The 21417-nt window shown below is 38.4% G+C and overlaps 1 protein-coding gene across 6 annotated transcripts in view; it reads right to left on the bottom strand.

The window, feature by feature from the left end:
* NNT (nicotinamide nucleotide transhydrogenase) overlaps positions 1 to 21417 on the bottom strand; it is a 259323-nt gene that overhangs the window by 53158 nt on the left and 184748 nt on the right. For all 6 annotated transcript variants that reach the window (XM_060295754.2, XM_030881981.3, XM_030881977.3 and 3 more), the window contains 8 exons: positions 18051 to 18212; positions 17126 to 17236; positions 16124 to 16269; positions 14724 to 14919; positions 11661 to 11894; positions 10206 to 10366; positions 8856 to 9035; positions 1270 to 1429 (listed from right to left, as the gene is read on the bottom strand). In XM_060295754.2, the coding sequence (XP_060151737.1) occupies positions 1270 to 1429; positions 8856 to 9035; positions 10206 to 10366; positions 11661 to 11894; positions 14724 to 14919; positions 16124 to 16269; positions 17126 to 17236; positions 18051 to 18212 (1350 nt within the window). The remainder of the gene's footprint in view (positions 1 to 1269; positions 1430 to 8855; positions 9036 to 10205; positions 10367 to 11660; positions 11895 to 14723; positions 14920 to 16123; positions 16270 to 17125; positions 17237 to 18050; positions 18213 to 21417) is intronic.

Raw genomic sequence — 21417 nt, 5'->3', positions numbered from 1 at the left:
TCAAGGTACTCCCTCTGCCCCCGCCCAGTGCCATCTATCCTCTAGGGCCCCATACAAATCCTCACTTCCTAACAGTCCTTCTTAGGTTTCCCATGGTAGAAAAAGTGTCTATATCATCCAATTCAGCCCTATCATAACCCACCGTGCATTATTTATCTATCTCACTTCTCCACTAGATGGAAAATGCCTAAAGGGAAAAGAGTGCTGTCTCTTACTCTCCCCCTTCACACTCCAGCACAGCGTTTCTCAACAGGTAATGCCAAAGCACTCTGGCTGGGACAAGCCATGCTGCAGGAATGTCCCAGGCTTTACAGAATATTTAGTTTACCTGCTCCCACACACCAGCTGACAGTAGCAGCCCCGTCCTGGAGACAAACCAAAACCCCAAACCCACGTGTTTCAAACGCCCCTAGAAAATGATATTGCCCCCACTTGAGAAGGCTTGCACCTGAATATTCAATCCTGCTAAGGTTTGTTATTTATTTACATCTTAGTATATAACCAACCAGCAAACTACCCACATATCGAATCAATTGACTTTCTTTATAGAAAACTTCTATGATAGCATGATAGAGTTAAAAATCCTAATCTGGAATCAATGTATTGCCTGTAATAAATACAACGGCATTCTGCGATGAGTAAAGAAGTACTGGGCTAAACCTCAGAAAATTGGGAAACTGAGGCCTGAAGAGATTAACTGACTTGGTCCACATATGTCAATTGTCAGAGGCAAAATTAAAAACAGAAGTAAGGTGTTATGACTCCTAGATGAAGTCCTTTCTACTGGGCCTTGTTACCTCATCTTGTTGGAAACCACATGATTCTCAATGATTTTTTAAACATTTACTTTTGGAAAGAAAGATATTAACATTTACCAACCTTTACTGAGCGAGTCTAACAAGTAAGTTAGACACTTTCATATACTAATTTAATGCTGACATAGGCCCAAAATTTACCAATGAGAAAAAAAAATAACCAAGACTCAAAGATGATTTAAACATTTGTACAGAACCACAAAAAGACACAGGTAGAATCCACTACCTCAATTTATAGAATCTCTATGTGATTCCCAAGATATTAACCTAAGCCAAGAATTCTCAGGACTTTCCACTTAGTAATCACAGGGCTGCTTCTAAATTTCCATTAAGTTTTCAAAAGTGAAGACGTTCCACTTTGATTTTTTTCCCTATTACAAGAAATTACTTTAATGTAATCAATTACAACCGCTATTACAGGTTGTTTGTTTGCTTTGGGGTTTTGGTTTTTTACCTGGAGTAATAATAATGCTATTAGCTTCTCGAATCATGTCAATTGCATTGTCAAGGTTGATTTCTGTATGCGTGCCAGAAATTTCCATGGGTTTTCCACCAGCTGTTGAAGTGGTACCGTAGCCTCCAAGAATCACATTAGCCAGGGAGCGATTCATTGCCTGGAGAGTGAAATTGTAGCTGTGAGAGCTTAATCCACATAACTTTTGAAAATGGTATGAATCCTGTGTATATGGTATTCAGAATCATTTAAAGAGGCTTATTTGATCACCTAAAACATTTTAACCAAACCAATTTGATCTAGCTTCTGAAAATTATTTCAAAAATTTAAATGATAAGAAGACATCTGGGAAATCACATCATTTTTTTCTATAAAATCAAGTGTACACTGATATCTTTTCAGTCAAAATAAATTTTTAAAAATTTAATGGAAAATTACCAGTCACATTGACATAGATGTGAAAAACTCAGATCTAGTCATTATTATCTGTGTACTGATTGAGCAAGTTCTACCTCCATATTGACATGTATTTCACCAGAGTAAAAGAGAATGACAGCCATAAGAAATTTTACAAGGTGACCCTACAGATCGCAGGTGAATTCTGATACCAGCTGCAAGCTGTCAAAAGGCAACAGGGAGGAATCAAAGGACAGGGATCCCTATCATTTAGAAGTCTGCTGCCCTCTGTCATCAGGAAAAAAGGAAATGTGGGAGTTGATACTGTCTTATTTTCCAAATCAACTACAGCTCCATGAAGCAATAACAGAAGTGACTGGATTCATCATTAGCCTTCTAAAATATTTCACTTCCAAAAAAGGTAAATGAGTTAGTTTATACACTGCTTCGCTAAAATTTACACCCATCTTTTAACTAGAAAAATAATGTCAGGAAAAAGTAAGAGGAAGGCATTTATTGCATGCTCATTTACAATCATCCAACAAAGTACCATACAAACACCACGGCTGGAATATGTGACAATAACGGATCTGGTTTTGAAAACTGTTTGGAGACCTCTAGAGGTGTGGTGGTTAAAAAAAAGACAGGAAGCTAGATGTTTTGAGTAATCAAAAACATTTTAAGGGGCTTCCCTGGTGGCGCAGTGGTTGAGAGTCCGCCTGCCGATGCAGGGGACGTGGGTTCGTGCCCCGATCCGGGAAGATCCCACGTGCCACGGAGCGGCTGGGCCCGTAACCCATGGCCGCTGAGCCTGCGCGTCCGGAGCCTGTGCTCCGCAACGGGAGAGGCCACAACAGTGAGAGGCCCGCGTACCGAAAAAAAAAAAAAAAAAAAAAATTTTAAGAATTCAAATCACTGTGTGATCAAAGTAGTCATTCTAAATGATCATAGCTGAATGTATCACTTCATAAAGAATTCCAAAAAATTAAATCCTATTTTAAGGGTTGTAATAAACATATCATTGATCCATCAGTTATACTATTTTAAAGCTATATAAGTGTCAACCTATACTTTAAAAAAAAGACAACACTTTATTTTTAAAGAGCAAAAAGCACCTGGAGATTTTCAGTGATAAGGAACACATCAGAGAAAAAAAAACATAACCACTCATCCAAAGATAGGCAAGCCTGCTACCACCTTAGGAGAGAGAATTACATATACTGCAGAAGTGGGACAGAGGCAAAGGCAGGGAAGAAACGAGCAGAGAAGATGAGCAAAGGGCCACACTTGACTTATCATAAGTTTCAAAGATGTGGATCAAAATGTTGTCAGAGTTTTTTAAATTGTTCTTTTGACCTAACCCCATTTACCAGATATAACATTCACATTTCATAAAGCCCAGAGTCTGGTGGATTTGTCTAAGTTTCTTACATATAAAATAAAGTTCAGAATATATTTATGCATATTACTAACAGACAAGAGGGTCAGAGAAAAATTAAAGTGATGCTTTTAATTAAGTTCTTCATCTCAATCCAACGTGGAGTTTTAAATTCTTAACACAACCTCTTATACTTAAATCCAAGGTTGAATGAAAATCCAAATAGCCATACCTGACACTTCCCAAACATTCAACATTTGCTGATTTTGATAAATCTTTTCTAGTTTTAAATCACAGGATTCTGAAACAAAATTACCAGAAATACGTTCTACCAAATTCTTGCCCTTAAAAACTGATTCAAAGGCCAATTTCAGACACTGAGATATTTCTGCAATAGATTACTTTAAAAAAAAAAAAAGTGAAATGTACAAAGAGGCTTCATCACCTGCATCACACAGTCCTGTATAAAGGGAGAGATGACAGAGGCACAGAATGTAGAAGAATATGACCACTTTAACTTGGCTTAAAAGGAACCCTCCTTTTCTTCCTATAAAACTGAATGGAGGAGAGGGAAAGAATTTCTGAGGACATTTTATTAATGTGTACCCACTTCTGATGGTATCTTACAAAGAGAAATTAGGAAACCACACAGTAGTTTAACAATCAAAGTCAACTTGTTAAATACATATCCACAATCATATCACCATTAAGCTAATTCCATGTGGTCTCTTAAAAACTAAACTAAATTAATTTTCATCTCTGAATTTACCAACGCAACATCACAGTTCCAACAAATGTTTAGGGTTTAGGGCTTTGTTTTGTTTCCTTCTTTTTTTTTTTTTTTTTTTTTGCTTGCTTAAGTGATTAATGAGACTATCCTGTGACCACTGATCCACAGATTGAAGAGTTGCCAACTTCTAAGACAAAGTATTTGCAACACTGTCCAAGACTGTTCCTTTCAAGTTATTAAGTCCTGTAATGAAAATTGTATGCTACATTAAAGAGATCCTTAATTCACATAATTCCAAGCAAACTAAGAAATAAATATGAAAACAAAGGAAAGGTCATAATACAGACAAAGCAATAACATGTATACCATTGACTAGCATCTCTCATTTCAATGCTTTGTAGGTGCTAATTTGTTGATTGCAAGGCAAAAAAAAGTTATTTTTGGTTTGGCTTTGATCTACTTCATTCTGTTTTCTTTTCATTTGGAAACAAGCAGCAAAGTGCAAAAATCAGAAAATTTGCTCGGAGAATGCCGCTGCATTTTTGTAAGCCTTCTATATCCCAGGCAATCTGGACACTATCTCAAGTAAATGGACTGCAAAATCATAAAGAGTTTAATGTCTATACGACATCTGGATAGAAAGCAAATCATTCATTTGAGCTGGCTGTTTGACATTGTCAACATTTTTCAGCTTTTATAATACTGGGTGTTGTGTAACCAAGCATTAGGCTCAGAGGATACCCAAAAGAATTCTTTGTCAGAACAAAAATTCAATTTTCGGGATGCTGATTACACTTAGGGTGCATTCCATTCCCTCTCACATAATAAAACCACTCTGTGCTGGTTTGGACTTGCATGTTTCCTTCAATAAATAATAAAATAATGAAGGTAAACATACTAGTAATATTAATAGATGTTTGATATGTGGTAGTGCTTCTGCTACCATAACCTATCTGGAGAGGATTCCAAAACGTGAAATGAGCTAACAAATAGAATATTCATCTAATGTTCATTTAACAATTATTATATTCATTTGAATGTGCCAGGTGCTAGGGCAGGCTCCATAAACACAAAGGCGAATAATAAATGGTGTCTTAGGGCTTCTCTGGTGGCACAGTGGTTGAGAATCGCCTGCCAATGCAGGGGACATGGGTTCGAGCCCTGGTCCGGGAAGATCCCACATGCCGTGGAGCAACTAAGCCTGTGCGCCACAGCTACTGAGCCTGCGCTCTAGAGCCCGCGAGCCACAACTACTGAGCCCACATGCTGCAACTACTGAAGCCCATGTGCCTAGAGCCTGTGCTCTGCAACAAGAGAAGCCACTGCAATGAGAAGCCTGTGCACCACAATGAAGAGTAGCTCCCCGATCGCCACAACTAGAGAAAGCCCACATGCAGCAATGAAGACCCAACGCAGCCAAAAAATAAAATAAAATAATAAATTTAAAAAGATAAAAAATAATAAATAAATAAATAAATGATGTCTTAAAATATCTTGTAAAGTGAGAATAATATTTCCTACCTCCAGAATTAGTTTGGGGATCAAAAGAGTTAATATTTGTAAAGCACCCAGCATATTCTACTATGCCCAATTACGAGGAGCTATTTCACTTATATTATTATTATGAACCACTCTGAGCTGCTAAGCACAAGCCATGGAGAAAGTTTCTTATAATAAACAGTTTATTATAAGAAATAAACAATTTCTTATAATAAAGGTAAGAGTCAATGAGTATTAATGTGAAAAGTCAGAGCAGGAAAACTTAGAAGAAAAGGAAATTTCTATCTTTGAAATTGAAAACCATGCAGGTGTGTTTTTGTTGTTGTCTTGTCTGTTTTGTAATAAGTCACAGGAGTAGAACATGAGCAGTAAAACAAGCACTCTGCACAACACACTGGTGGGAGCTTTGACTGCAGAGTCCTTTGGAGATCAATTTATCAACATCTACACCCAACAAAAAGATCTTATTCCGTTTAATCAAGTAATTGTACTTACAGAAATTTGACCTAAGAAAATAATAAACAAGACACAAGGAAGAATACTGCAGAAAAAAAAAGGTAAGAACAACTAATATCATGGACTTGGATAAATAAATTATGGTATGTGTTTGTGATATAATAACATGTAGACACTAAAATTTATTGGTTAGAAAATTAAACGTTAACATAGAATGTATTTAAATATATACATATGAAAAAAGACAAGAATTAGAATATTAAGTGGTAATGGGATTATAGATTATTTTATATCCTTATTTATCTTTTTCTATTTCCTTAATGAAAGATGTTTCATTAAACATCTTTTATTTTTGCAACTGAGTAATATTTTTTTAAAATTAAAGCTTCAACTGCTTTCAAATCCAAATTACTACAATTTACTATTACAAAAAAACATATCTGACCCAGTGTGATACTTATGGTCACAGACAGCTATGAGACCTTGTTAGCCTTACATACAATATAGGAATAAAAAATATCTGAGGTATGCTGACAGTGGAATGGCATGCCTGAGGCAGTGGAAACAGAAAGAAAAGAAACAGAAGAACTAGAAAAAACAGATCAAGAAATATGAAAGAATGGATAAAAATTAAGAGAAATATGGTATAATTAAAAGCACATGTAGAAAAGAGTACTTTCAACAAGTGCCTTTTATACCTTATTCTAGTTAATGCTACTGCAAAGGTTACTATAGTTACTATAACCAACAATAAAAGAAACTAAATAAAGAAGGGAAAGGAGAGGAAATAAAAGACACAGACAGAAATTTGGGAAATACTGTTGATAAATTTAAGAACCTAAAGAAAACCATTTAAGAGAAAAAGGATAAAGATAAGAAGGTACCCATGCTGACACTCCAAGAACAATATACAAGCCCCAACTTCCTCTCCCCATAAGTATGACACTGGCCTTGTAAAAATCAAACACTCCCATTTAATTTTTTTTTTTTTTTTTTTTTTGCAGTACGCGGGCCTCTCACCACTGTGGCCTCTCCCGCTGCGGAGCACAGGCTCCGGACGCGCAGGCCCAGCGGCCATGGCTCACGGGCCCAGCCGCCCCGCGGCACGTGGGATCCTCCCGGACCAGGGCACGAACCCGTGTCCCCCGCATTGACAGACGGACTCTCAACCACTGCGCCACCAGGGAAGCCCCCCATCCCATTTAATTTTAAAATCAGTATTTGACAAACTGTTAAGTATTAATGACAATCTGCTGCCCCCTGCTGGTCACTGAAATTCACCAAACGAAGCAAAGTCAAACTAAGGGTTAAAAGTTCATTTTTAGAGAAAACTATTTCTAATACAACTGAATAAATTTTTCTCCTTCTTAAACATTTGTTTTTAAAAACTCCACATCCTCGGGCTTACCTGGTGGCGCTGTGGTTGAGAATCCACCTGCCAATGCAGGGGACATGGGTTTGAGCCCTGGTCCAGGAAGATTCCACATGCCGCGGAGCAACTAAGCCCCTGCGCCACAGCTGCTGAGCCTGCGCTCTAGAGCCCGCGAGCCACAACTACTGAAGCCCATGCACCTAGAGCCCGTGCTCTGCAACGAGAAGCTACCGCAATGAGAAGCCCGCGCACCACAACGAGAAGCCCGCGCGCAGCAATGAAGACCCAAAGCAACCATAAATAAAAATAAATTAAAAAATAAATAAATGTATTTTTAAATAAATAAAAACTCCAAATCCTGACACTTTTCCAGTAGGAAACACCTGTCCAAACTCCTTGAACTTGGGGGATTTAATTTAAAACCTCTCAGCTTGTTTTGAACTTAGACTTTCAAATTTTTGTTTTTTACAATATAGCCAAAGCAAACTAATTTTTTAATTATGAGAAGATAACTTCAGCATTCAATTTGCAATGAGATTTTTCAATTAAAGACGTAAGAGGAATTCTGAGTTGTAAAATAAGGTATTTTTATAATTGTAATAAAAGAATGAAGGTGAAGTTATTTTTCTGCCTGAGTTATTAATCAGCATAAAGTCACATTCTAACTTCACCCAGTTTCATGCTTGTCCTTTCACAGCCATTCAAAACAATTATTTAGAGAATAATAGCTATAATTTGAAAAAGTTTTTTAGTCAAAACTTTAATTATTTGCAGGCTATCTTCTTGCCATTAAGAAGAGAATTAGAAACAAAAAGGAAGCTAGGAAGTATGTGTCTTGTTAATTTTTTTTCTAAATCATGCTGACCACAAAACTTCAAGATAGGCACTCTCACAGATGACGAGTGGGAGGGTAAATTGGAGCAAGCTTTCTGGAAACCACACAGCAGTAAGTAGGCAGAGCCCAAAAAACGAGCACACCCTTTCACTTCTAGGAATCATCCTAAGACAAAAATCAGAAGTGCCAAAATGTATTTAGGTACAAAGAGAAAGATAAATCAAACAACCTTAAAGTACAGCATTAGGGAAAATTAAATAAATCTTGAATACCCATATTCTAGATTAGTATGAAGACCCTTAAAATCATATTTAAAAAGCATTTTTAATGATAAGAAAGTGGTAAGACTATAATTTGGAAGATTAAAAAAATTCAACGTGGGCTTCCCTGGTGGCACAGTGGTTGAGAGTCCGCCTGCCGATGCAGGGGACACGGGTTCGTGCCCCAGTCCGGGAAGATCCCACATGCCGCGGAGCAGCTGGGCCCGTGAGCCATGGCCGCTGAGCCTGCGCGTCTGGAGCCTGTGCTCCGCAACGGGAGAGGCCACAACAGTGAGAGGCCCGCGTACCGGGGGGAAAAAAAAAAATTCAACGTAAGACAGTGTACAACATGATCAGATAAGTAAACACACAGATATGTAATACACAAAGAAAAAGAATAGAAGGAAATAAAATCTTAAGTGTTTATCACCAGATGGAGGGGGTTAGAAGATTTTTATCTTATATTTAATTTTCCAAATTATCTACACTTGTGTACTTTAAAAGCAGTATGGCAAATGTATTCAAACGAAACACTCTGATATTTCTGCTGGAGAGAAAAAGAACCAACACAGTCATTTTTACTGCAAATAAAAGAAATGACAAACAGGTCCTCATTTTCAGAACAGCATTTCCTTTTCCTCCATTGGCTGTTTCCTTACCACACACATGATGTAGGACAGTATCGCACCGGAGGAGCCGATGAGCGCACCCACGATGGTCAGCAGACTGTTGTTGAGCAGGAAGCCCTCTGCACACAGGGCCCAGCCTGAATAGCTGTTCAGCACAGTGATGACCACGGGCATGTCAGCACCCCCAATGGCAGCCGTCAAAGTCACACCCTAGCAGAAAAACCAGAGTGGAACTCAAAATTCATGCAATGAAAAGAAACCTCTGACACTGAGCATCATGGCTCCTAATCATTCCGGTTTTCCAATTAATACATTTACATGTAAGTTCCACACCTGGTAATGACCGAGTGACCCCTGTCAGACCAACTCTCCTACAGATATAACAAGTGCAAACGCTGAACCACAACCCCTGTGCAAAAACAATCCCTAAATCCCTAAAAGGGAGTGATGAAGAGCAGGCAAAAACTGGAGAGGGGTCTACACTCGGAAAAAAGTAACAGCGCTGAGTAAATGTCACAGTGTTTATGACTTTAGCTGATGAGGAGGGTCCTGTTGGTGCCAAGTGAAGCAGCTAAAACTAAAATATAAGCCCAGTCTTACTAGCTTGAAAATCTGAGGATAGGGTTTACGGTGACTAAGCAATTACTGTATGTCTAACTTTGTGCTAAGCACTGTAGATGATTTAAAAATTTTTAAACATAAACCTTGTCTATAAAGTATATACTAAGAGTATACTAGACAAACATGAAGTAATCAGTGAATGGCACAGAGCTATACACTGCTCTATACACTGCTATAAATAGAATGCTAAACTGTGACATACAGACACCTAAAGAATACTGTAGGTATCCATATACTAAAGCAGTAACTAGAGAGGAAGAGGGGGGCCAACCTATCCTGAAAGGTTTCACTGAACTCCCTCACTGAACACACAGGGTTTATTAAAAGCATTTCATTTCACATGATTATTTAGTTTGGTATCAGAGCTTCCAACAAATGTGAGAGCAACTAACGGGCAGGGACTCTCTAACACTTATTTTATAGGGCTTGTCACACAGCACGCACCTAATGAACAGAAATGAAACCCCTGGCTTTTTAAATTCCCATTCACCAACACATTGATCCAGTGAAAAGACCCCAGAGCAAAAAAGATGTCACATGTGACAACTTTGACAGGAATTAGTAAGTGAAGAGAAAGAGTAATTTTCTCCTTACACTCTTCTATATTTTCCAGACTATCCAAAGATGAATACATAACAGCATTTTGAAACATTTTTATTCCATCAGGGGTCTTGAAGAGATAGAAATAAGATTAGACTGTAACCTAACAAAATACTTAGTTCCTCGCTAAGAATGTGCTTTCCATCTCTGACCTCTTACCATGACAGCAGACAGAGCTGACACAGAGCCCAGACAGGTAATGCCAGTGGTGAAGCTGGGGTCCATCATGAACGGGATGATTCCACCCACGCTAGCAGCCAGCAGGCCAGCATTGAGTAGGTGCCTTCCAGGGAGCAGGAGAGGGGCGGATTTCAGGATACCTAGGGCCAAGCATGTGGGAATCAGAACCTAGAACGTGTCACAAGAAACTCCCTCACACGCACACACTCTTAAGTGTGTGTCATTTAATCCTAAACCACCAAAATTTAACATTAGGATAAAAACATGCTACTTAAAATATCACTTTATATCACCAGCTACTGAAACATAGAAGTAAATTAGAGTTCTTACACATAAATATTAATGGAAGTAGGAAAAGTAGGGCTTGACTTAATTGTCCTTTACTTTGATCACACAACAATTTCCTTACTCTTTGTCATGGAATCATGAAAAGTGATTTTTTTCCCTCCGTATGACCAATACAGAAGTTAAGTGTGGTTTTATTTATTGAAAAGGTCAAAACAGAGTCCTAGAACATTAGCCTTTCTGATTGTATCAACTGAGCCCAAGGGAGAAGGGTCCTTGTTTGCTAGTTGGTTCTAAAGACAAAGCATGTACTAACATCTTACTTATGGTACATCTTCTCCTTTTCTTAGCCCCTTTTTGTTTCTTTTGTAAAAGTTGCCACTGCTGTTTTATTTATTTTTTGGTTTATCTTCCTTTTGATTGTCTCCTCCCCAAGAATATAAGCTCCATAAAAAAATAAAATAATAAAGACAAAGCGTGAGACAATATCGTAGGCTTTAAGTTCTTTTGTGATTTTTAAGTTTCATGGAAGTTCCCCACTTAATTCTAATGACTTGATTACTGAGAGACAAGACCAGGTTTTTAAATGACAAACTAGTTTCTCTAGAGACTTGCTTTTTCATGAAAACACTGAAAGCAGCTATGTGAGGTTTTCCCCTCCACTTCTATTTTCATGATTGGCTTTAGCGGTAGCAAAAGCTGCCAGGCTAGCCCCCTAAAATGTGTATTTGTTTTAAAAGTAAGTACTGTATACTAATCACACAAATTTATTCAATAAGCCTCTCTCTATTCTGGAAAATGTATGAATCATTTCTGTGAATGTTACACCAGCATCTCTAACCAAGGATTATAAAGACGTTATTTTGTTCATACACATTATCAAAGGTCAACTAGTCCCTCTATGTGAATTTCTGTGCATTAGTTTCCTTCACTAGCTGTCTGCAGACAACATGGCTTCAAAGCTTTGTGAGATCTGTAAGGATCAATAAAGGGAAGCCATGTTTATGGAGAAAAAAAAACTTTCATAGTGTCATACAAATACTCTTCACCTAACAGGTTCCACTACTAAGCTATTTTCTGAAATTGAAATGGACCCCTAAACACCCTAAATAATAGATATTTACCTCTGTGTTATACTGAATCACTTACCCTGCAATTTTCCATAGGCAACAAGAGACCCACTAAACGTGACACCACCGATGTAAGTACCGAGGTAGGCCACGGTCTTGGTAAGATTAGCTGCTGCATCCGTAGCGAAATGTGGATATTCTACAATGTACTCAGCTATGCACGTAAGCACAGCTGCCAAGCCCACTAAACTGTGGAAAGCAGCAACTAACTGAGGTAAGTCAGAAATCTGGATGCGTTTCGCAATTGTCAGTCCTGTTGGAAAGTGAAAGTCAAAGAGAAATTAAAACTTGACAGACCTTTGAGAAACAACCCAATAAAGACCACACTTGAATATTACTCAGCCATAAAAAATCGGAAATCTTGACATGGATGGACCTTGAGGGCATTATGCTAAGTGAAGTAAGTCAGACAGAGAAAGACAAATACCATAGGATCTCACTTTTATGTGGAATCTGAAACAAACAAACAAACAAACAAAAAACCAAGCTCATAGATACAGAGAACAGATTGGTGGTTGCCAGAGGCGGGAGGTGGGATGGGGGGTGGGCAAAATGGGTGAAGGGGGTCAGAAGGTACAAACTTCCAGTAATAAAATAAATAGTCCTGGAGATGGAATGTACAGCATGGTGACTATAGTTAATAAAGCTGTACTGCATATTTGAAAGTTGCTAAGAGAGTAGCTCTTAAAAGTTCTCATCACGGGCTTCCCTGGTGGCGCAGTGGTTGAGAGTCCGCCTGCCGATGCAGGGGACGCGGGTTCGTGCCCCGGTCCGGGAAGATCCCACATGCCACGGAGCGGCTGGGCCCGTGAGCCATGGCCGCTGAGCCTGCGCGTCTGGAGCCTGTGCTCCACAACGGGAGAGGCCACAGCAGTGAGAGGCCCGCGTACCGCAAAAAAAAAAAAAAAAAGTTCTCATCACAAGAAAAAAAATTTTAACTATGTACGGTGACGAATGTTAACTAGACTTATTGTGGTGATCACTTTGCAATCTATATATATAAATCTCAAAATTATTATGTACATCTAAAACTAGTATAATATTATATGTCAATTATACCTCAATTTAAAAAAAGGCCTCTTAAGGTTATTCATCATTGTCATTAATAAGTATTTATCTGCTTCCTGGCAAAATATTCTCTTACAGGGACTATTCCGGCAAGAACACTGGCTTAAATACCCTTTCAAACAGCAGGCTCTTTCAACACACCTCACCAATGCCCAACTCCAAAGAACCCAAACACACAGCATCAACGTTCCTTACAACCTTTGAACACTCTCCCGGACTAACGCTTCTTCAGATTACTTAAAGCTCCAACTAAACCCCTTAAAAACCCCCCACTGCATGAATAACCCAGGCTCTCCTCCCTATCAGCCAACATTTGCCCCTGAGCACACAAGGAACAGCTGGAATATGAAGAAGGTCTAGGTTTTCAGGTGAGTGGATGGGAGCCAAGTCCAAAGGTAATGAAATGCAAATATCTGAGTAGTAAACAACCAAATCAGGAGACTCTGAAGGAGTTGCCTGGCTACAGGTAGGGGGAATAGAAGGACTGGGGCTCACAACATTTGCAAAGGTCATGCCTAAAGGTTGTCCTGCCATGAACCTACAGCACAGGCATTTTGCTTCAAGTGCTTTTCCAGGGACTGTCAAGAAAGGATGCACAGCTTTCCCAGGTAAGTATAAAAGGAGATGTAAAGCTAATGCTGTGCTTGGTAAGTATTTAACCACCAGCCCCTCAGAATAAAAACGTGCGTGTGTAAATACATACATGAGTTTTTACTCATAAAAATGTATGCAGCACACAATTTTTAAACAATAAAAATATATACAATACTCTTTACTGTAAGTTTCATATAACCAATTGACTCACAGAATGTTACCAAATTCTGGTATATGTAGCCAACCTAGTGTTTGCAACTGATGAATGAGTGTGGTTCCCACACGAATGTTGGTTGAGATTTTTGTTTACTCTAACAAGTAAGACGAGAGTGAAACAACGAGATGTATATAAGAACTTCACTCACTGTCAACCATGTGAGTGGCAATTTTGCTGAATCTGATAATAGTTTCCAAGTACTGGAAGAATATTTGCTCAATTTTTTTGTGCAATTCACAGTGTAATGACAAAACACACTTTTAAGTTTAAGCTTGCATTATTAAATTTTCTCCATCACCTTCCTAGGTATGGACAATGAACAAAACAATAAATGAAACACAGATTCACAGAATTTGTTGATTTCCATGGTGTAAATACAACTGCCATGGCTGCTCTCAAGCTACCAACATGATGTCATTAAATATGGGTTCAGGAAGAGATGTACAGAAGCCCCATCATTACATAGTATTTCTACCACACAGACACAAGACACATGGATAATCTCAAAAGCAGAGATAATAAAAGCTAGTGAATTCATTAGAAAGTCATGAGTGTTTAGGATTATTACCTTTGTTTCTAATTTATTTAATTTTAAGTTTATATAATTTAATTTTTGATAATAGCTGTGTTTAATAACCAGCTCGAAAGATTCTTGAAAATTTACCAACCAACCCCAGCACACCACTGAATAAGACTAAAAGAGTGTTTTTTCTGCTGGCACGTGTTTTTCACGTTTTTAACAGGTCTCTGAAGCAGAATCTTCTGCTGTTATTTATACCCAGCAGAATAAAAGATGAGCCTATAGATAGTACACATATAAGTATTCCAATTCCCTGTTCAATTATCAGCTAACTGGACAGAGTCAATAAAGGAAAACAAGAACTGAGCACAAGGCATTTCTCAGCCCACTCTTTTGACACAGTTGATATTACTCAGTGTTTTAAAATGTTTACTTCTGAATGAGAATTACACCAACTGTGATGACTTTTTGCCAAAAGAATATTTACTGAAGCAACTTCCATTAAGGCAATTTAATTCCTTCATCAATATGGGCCTCAAACAGAAATATGTATATTCAGAAACTGAAGTGCAATTAAAAAGTTCTTACTCCTAAAAAAGTATTCTTAAATCTCTGAGCCTAACTGCCATCAGGTGTTCAAAGGGCATGGACTTACATAAAGGCAGAAACCCAAAAGTGCTTACCAATGGTACCGCCCAAAGCCATTGCTCCAGACATCTGAGCTAACAGTTCTGGGCACGGTTTTAGGCCTCCAAGGGTGGCTGCCAGGCCTCCAGCCACCCCAATCATGCCCAATGCATTGCCAAGACGCGCAGTTCCCTGGGTGGAAAGCCCGGCCAGGGCACCAACACAGCACAGGCCAGAGCCCAGGTACACAATCTTTTCAAAGGAAAGGGAAGAGAAAGAGAGAGATTATCAAAACCTTCAGTCTACTAGCTTAAGGAGAACTCCTCTTGAGGAAACATGATTCTCTAAGGACAATTTTAAATTCAGACAATAGAAGGACCAATAGAGCTCTCTTTTAAAATATTTCAATATATTTTCCTATCCATTAAGGATATTACCATATTAAATACTTTAAATTGTACTTGCAATTATACCATTTATGTACATTGGCTTCTTCTGGACTTGATAGCATACAAATGCATATAAAAGTACCTAAATTTAAATGGAGTTATTATGGGATCTAGACCTGACCTAATGCTATAAGTGAGCCATCCCCTGAGGTTGTAAGTGCCAGAGACCGTGCTGTATACTTTACTTATGCTGTAACTCAGTCTCATGAGAGTCACAGGAGGAAAGACTCTTCATCCTCATTTTATAAAAGAGAAAACCAGTGCTTAAAGAGGCCACATAATTTTTCTAAGGGCAAACGATCAGTAAATAGCAAATCTGGGATGCAGACATACGTCTCCCTGACTCACTGTTCTAACTCTTCTCAAAAAAGATTGTGTTCATTCAACAAATAGTACATGTTAGAAACAGCAGAAACCAAAGGAGACATGATTTTTCAGCTGTCAGAGAGGCTGAAATAGTCATTGAAAAGAAAGGTATGACTGAGTTTGGAACAAAGTTGAGTCTCTATTATAAATTATATTTAGACATGGAACTTTCAAAGTTCAACTTGATTATTTCTGTTTCTCTACACAGCATGCATTTTTAAATTAGCTTTTTTAAATGCACTGGCATAACATCTCCTGGATCCACAGGGGAAGAAAGTAAGTAGGAAAAGGACTAATGATATCTAATAATAAAAATTTTTTACTGATTATTTCATTGTATCCCTACAACAATCCAGCCAGATACATAAAAAGGGTACTAATAAACTTCTTGCCTCTTTTTACATGTGGAAAAACTTAGGGACAAACAGGTAAACCCATCCTTGCAGACTTGGCAGGCAAATCTGTCTCTAGAATCCAAGGTCCTGATTCTTAGAGGATGAGAATGCTCTATTTGACCAAGATGTTTCAAAAGTTACTGTCATATTTGCTTGATAGAATTTGAATTTTGGTAATGATAATGTTAGGTCTACTTGGGATGAAGACACAGTACAAAAGTAAAAGCTTTCAAAAGAGACTCTTACTTGTTCAATGTTATAACCACTGGAGAGGGCAGCTAAGTATCCTCCAACAAAGGTACCCGCAGGGAGCAGATACAGGTAATTGTGTTCTGGGGGGTCGGTGGGACGTTTGAACATGTCCAGCATTCTCTGAGTCACCAGAAAGCCACCTTATCAAAGTAAATATAAAACAGAAAGAGGTATCTCATTGAGCAACATAATTTTTAAAGGGCTACAAGTTTTCTATTTTAAGCACATCTTTATCATCTAGGAATAAATATCATTTTAAGTAACATTTCAGAACCTCGAAATTAGAAGTTATTCTATTATTCAAGCCAGTTACATTGAAGGGAGGAACCCTTAATACATTTAGGAAGAAAATTTGCTCTCAGAGTATAAAACCAACCATTTCTGCATGACTAACAATAAACAGCCATTCAAACAGCTCGGGAATGCAGAAGATCAAAGGCCAGGGTTTTTCTTCTAATAGGTTATTCTGTTTGTTAAACCCTATAATAAGCGATAAAAGAAAAACTACCGTATCAGCTGGCACCAGGTCTGTTTGGACACGTTAAAGAATTTATAGCTACAAAATATCATCGAATGAGTTTCATATACAAGTGATGTGCTAGGCTTTCAGTTTTCAGGAACATAGGCCAGGATAAGGCAAAAGGCTAAAGTTTTATCGAAAATTATACCCATTTAAAGATGTTATGGTGATAGCTCTAAGTCAGCTTAATTCAAAACTATGCATTAAATAACTTTCCAGTTAACCTGTAGGCATTGTAGTTAACCTCTGGGGCATTCAGGGGGAGGGGTGTTCTCTTATCAAATAGTTTCTAAAACTTACCAATGGGCAAAATAACTAATTTTCCTTCACACAGAGCATTTATCATCTGAGTGAAACATTTTTTAAAGGCATGATTAAATTCTTAAAAATCAGAATGTTTGTTTTATATTGATTTATATTTGCTTCTCGTGTCTCCACTAAAAATCGCACTCTGGGTTCTTTCACCGTCCTCATACCTGCAATGTTGACTGAGGATATGAATGTAGCAAGAGCAGCAAGGCCCTGAGAAGTTGTGGAAGGATACAAATGTCCTCCCATCAGCACCAACCCACCAACTGCGGTCAACCCTGGGAAGAAAGCATGGATATATTAAACAGTAGCTAATAGTCGTGCTGCCAAATCAAATGTTATCGCTGAAAGACCTCACAAGCACATGCATCATAAAGGAGAAAGTTCTCACACACATTCTCACTGAAGTACTCTTGTGGGCAAAGAGTTACCAAAACATTTTCTCCTTTTGCATAAGAATTTTAACCTTTACTTTCTAGCTCTGTTCCCCTGATAAAGATATAAATCAATAATGTTACTAGACAACATTGTTCATGGTGCAAAGGGACCTCTGGTGGTTACACAACTGGAAAATACTATGCATGAACAATAAATATATGATGGTGAAAGCCCATACCTTTGGGCTTTCCTGAGCATAGTACTTCTTGGAATTGGACCTGTTCCCGGTGGAGATCCTGAAAGCCATGCCTGTGCAAGAGATGCCCACTGGGGCCATGGTTTCCAAGCCACAGCAGCTCCCACATCTGTCCACGTAGCTGTGTGGACCCTGCATGGACCATGCTGCCGCTGTGAAACACTGTTTCCAAATTTTATCAGAGGAATCCCTTCTTTAAAGGAAATCATAACTGAAAGAAGGAACAGTAGCTCTGCACTGCTTGCAACAGGAGCAGCCCAAAGGTATGACACACTCCATCGGCCTCTCACTTCCAACCCCACCTCTGCACCCTCCGGGAGCCCGAGTCACCACAACCACCAAGATGCCAAGCCCTACAATTTGGAAAACACAGACTTTATAAACCTCATGGAAAGCACTCCTAGAGTTGAATAAGCCCTTGAAAACCTAAATTGAGGGAAAACAAGAGGCGAACAAACCTGAGATTGCATTAGTCACAGACATCAGTGGTGAGTGGAGAGCGGGGGTCACTCCCCAGACAGTGTGGTAGCCCACAATGCCAGCCAAGCCAAAAGTGGTCACCATCTGGGAAAAGGCTAAATTGGGAGCCGCAATGCCCAAACCCAGTATCCCAGTGAGACCTAGAGAAAGAGAGGAAAGCGTGTGAGTTCACATCCAATTATCTCGGGAGGATTAAAAGCACACACACACCCACACACAAACAAACATGTGGGACAGTCAATGCTTTAAAATTCCACACCCTTGCCAATAATGAGATTTTTTGAGATGTTCCATGACTGGGAAGAGGGGTGGTGAAAGGGAGTTAAAGGTATTGCGAACAAAATTCAACTTCCTGACCACCACTCCCCAAAATAAAATAAATTTTAAACATCTAGTAAAATTTGAGTCACCTTAATAACAATTTGCACATTTTCCTCTGTATAACTTGTCCTCTTCCCCATTTTAACTTTCACTGACAGTGCCACATGTGTTTATACAAGTGTTTTTATTCCAGAATTATAGGCCTATAAAGGATCTACCAAAGCATTTTCTACTTGGGCAACACACAACCTTTATAAGACAGACTTCTGTGAGGCCAAGTTCATGTCACTCTCAGATTTGGCTGAGGAAGAAGGATTTTAAGAGAGTAGGAAGGATTTCATTCACTCCAGCACCTCCCCAAAACATATGGCTTCCACCCACCCGGGACAGAAGTTTTGCAATTGCTCCTGAATCTGGACTGGACTGCTGGCCAGGGTAGTCAGCTCCAGCCCCAACACTAAGTCAGCAAACAGGATTTTACAAAGAAAAGGAAAAAAAAAAAAAATACGAATTAAATTAAGAATGTGCAGAATACAAACAGTCAGCTCTCAACATACATCTTTAATTATCGCCTTTCCTAATAGCAAACATGTGGATGGCTGTTCTGCAACAGAGGAAAGGGTTACCTAGTGGTCAGTGAAAACCAAATGATAATGGGTGACCAGAAAGCTGGAATTTAACTTTTTTGAATAAGGTACTTTTATCCCTTGATATAAACTATTTCTTTATAAGTGGCATAGCTGGAACATTAGCAGTTGACATTCATTTTACTTTACATCAGTCAATAAGACTGTAGTTTTAAATTTTTTTTAAATTTTTTTCACTGCCCCACACAGCATGTGAGATCTTAGTTCCCCAACCAGGGACTGAACCAGTACCCCCCAGAGTGGAAGCACGCAGTCTTAACCACTGGACCACCAGGGAAGTCTCTGTAGTTTTAATTTTTATTTTCCTACCCACATACAAGATTTCCAGTGTTCCAATGGATGGCCTGTTAACCATCTGGAGGGAGAGTTAGACAGAATATTGTTTTGTGTTTCAGTTAAACATCAGAGAAGGGCTGTATAGGGTTATATTTAAGGACATGTTTTCTTAAGCCAGACTGCCTGGTTCAAATCCTGGCTCTACTGCTTGTCAGCTGTGTGATCTCAGGCAAGTTACTTAACCTCTCTGTGCTCCAGTACCCTCATCTGTAAAATTATTAACCCTCTCTGTCGTCATCTGGAAAAAGAAAATAATAATATGCCCACTTTACTGAGTACTTATAAGGAATAAACGAGCTAAGGCACGTGAAGTGTTTTAGCACAATGCCTAGCACTCATTAAATGCCCACATTAGTTCAGAAGCACTAAATTACCATAACCTGCAGTCAATTGTGTTGGGCATCTAAGATAGAAATCCCACATCTGAAGGTTTTCTTTTCTTTTGTTTTTTAATAAACTTATTTATTTTATTTATTTATTTTTGGCTGCGTTGTGTCTTCGTTGCTGCGTGAGGGCTTTCTCTAGTTGCGGTGAACAGGGCCTACTCTTTGTTGCGGTGCGTGGGCTTCTCATTGCAGTGGCTTCTCTTGTTGCGGAGCACAGGCTCTAGGCACGTGGGCTTCAGTAGTTGTGCTACATGGGCTCAGTAGTTGCGGCTTGTAGGCTCTAGAGAGCTGGCTCAGTAGTTGTAGTGCATGGGTTTAGCTGCTCCGCAGCATGTGGGATCTTCCGGGACACGGATCGAACCTGTGTCCCCTGCAGTGGCAGGTGGATTCTTAACCACCGCACCACCAGGGAAGCCCCAGGTTTTCTTATTAACTATTTAATAAACTAAAGTCTTTTCTATAATACATTCAGTAATGTCAAATGTGCTACATTTAGTTTGTATAACAGAGGAAAAAGAAAAGAAAAACAGAGAAAAAAAGAAAAGGGAAAAAAAGCAAATCACATTCTTTGAAGAATGCTAGTCAAATAGATTCCTAACAAATACACAAGAAAAACGCTTGGTTTTATTATAAAGGAGGAAGTTTTAGGGTACAGAAAATAAATATAAGGCCAACCTTTTATTCACTGGAATATGCCAATGTCATATCTATTAAAATGCAATAAACCTTGACTCAATAAACATAAGAGAAACCTAGAAAAATAAATCATCACTCATGCCTCACTACATTTCCTTATGAATTGTAAAGAGAAATGGAAATTTACAACCCTGCTGACAATACTCTCCATGCACAAAACAGTAAAATGGTTTCTTTTTTTTTAACAAGTAAGAGCAAATAGGGACACTGCTCCATCTATTCACAATGTTCGCAACTAAAGGCTTTTTCAGTCATTTTGCTGAGACTTGCTCTTTATTCAAGGAGAGTTACATATTTAGCTTTAAAACATCTGGACTCACATGGGAATTTGGAGAATGCTGAGGCTACAAGAATTCTGTGTGCTTTGTACTGGTCCTTATTCTTTATAGTTTGCTTTTGTTTTGTTTTTATTTTGGCTCTAAGCAAATCTAAACATTTTTACTTCATTCTATGAGACAGAAACCAATTTAAAATCAAATATCCATATTTCAGACTCTAACAGTTCATAGCCAGAATGAATATTTATCATTATTTTACGATAATTCTTTACTGCCTTCATGAAGGTGAATTAGAAAACAAAGAATCTATGTTAAATTGTAAAGAAAGAGATAAAAATTTTTTAATTGAATTTTTTTTTTACTAGGTGAATAACTTACTGTTTATTCTTCAGAGCAAATATTTGGTTCCCCAGTCTTACCCAGAGGTGCAGATAATCACAAGTGATGTTTTATAAACCACAAAAAATAAACCAATAACCACATTTACATGCACTTAACACCAACACAATCTGTCATACATCAATACTCATTATATTTGATATATATAAAAATATTAACGATATTTTAAATGTTTTCTATAAAAGTATTAACAGCCTATGTATTATTTCACACATTCAATCCAGCATTTATCCCAGTGCCTGCATCTCTGAGGGTACACAATGCAGTCTCCACGTTCACAGA

Source organism: Globicephala melas, chromosome 3 (genome assembly GCF_963455315.2).
Source record: "Globicephala melas chromosome 3, mGloMel1.2, whole genome shotgun sequence".
Lineage (NCBI taxonomy): Eukaryota > Metazoa > Chordata > Mammalia > Artiodactyla > Delphinidae > Globicephala > Globicephala melas.
This window is presented reverse-complemented; position numbering and strand designations above follow the sequence as displayed.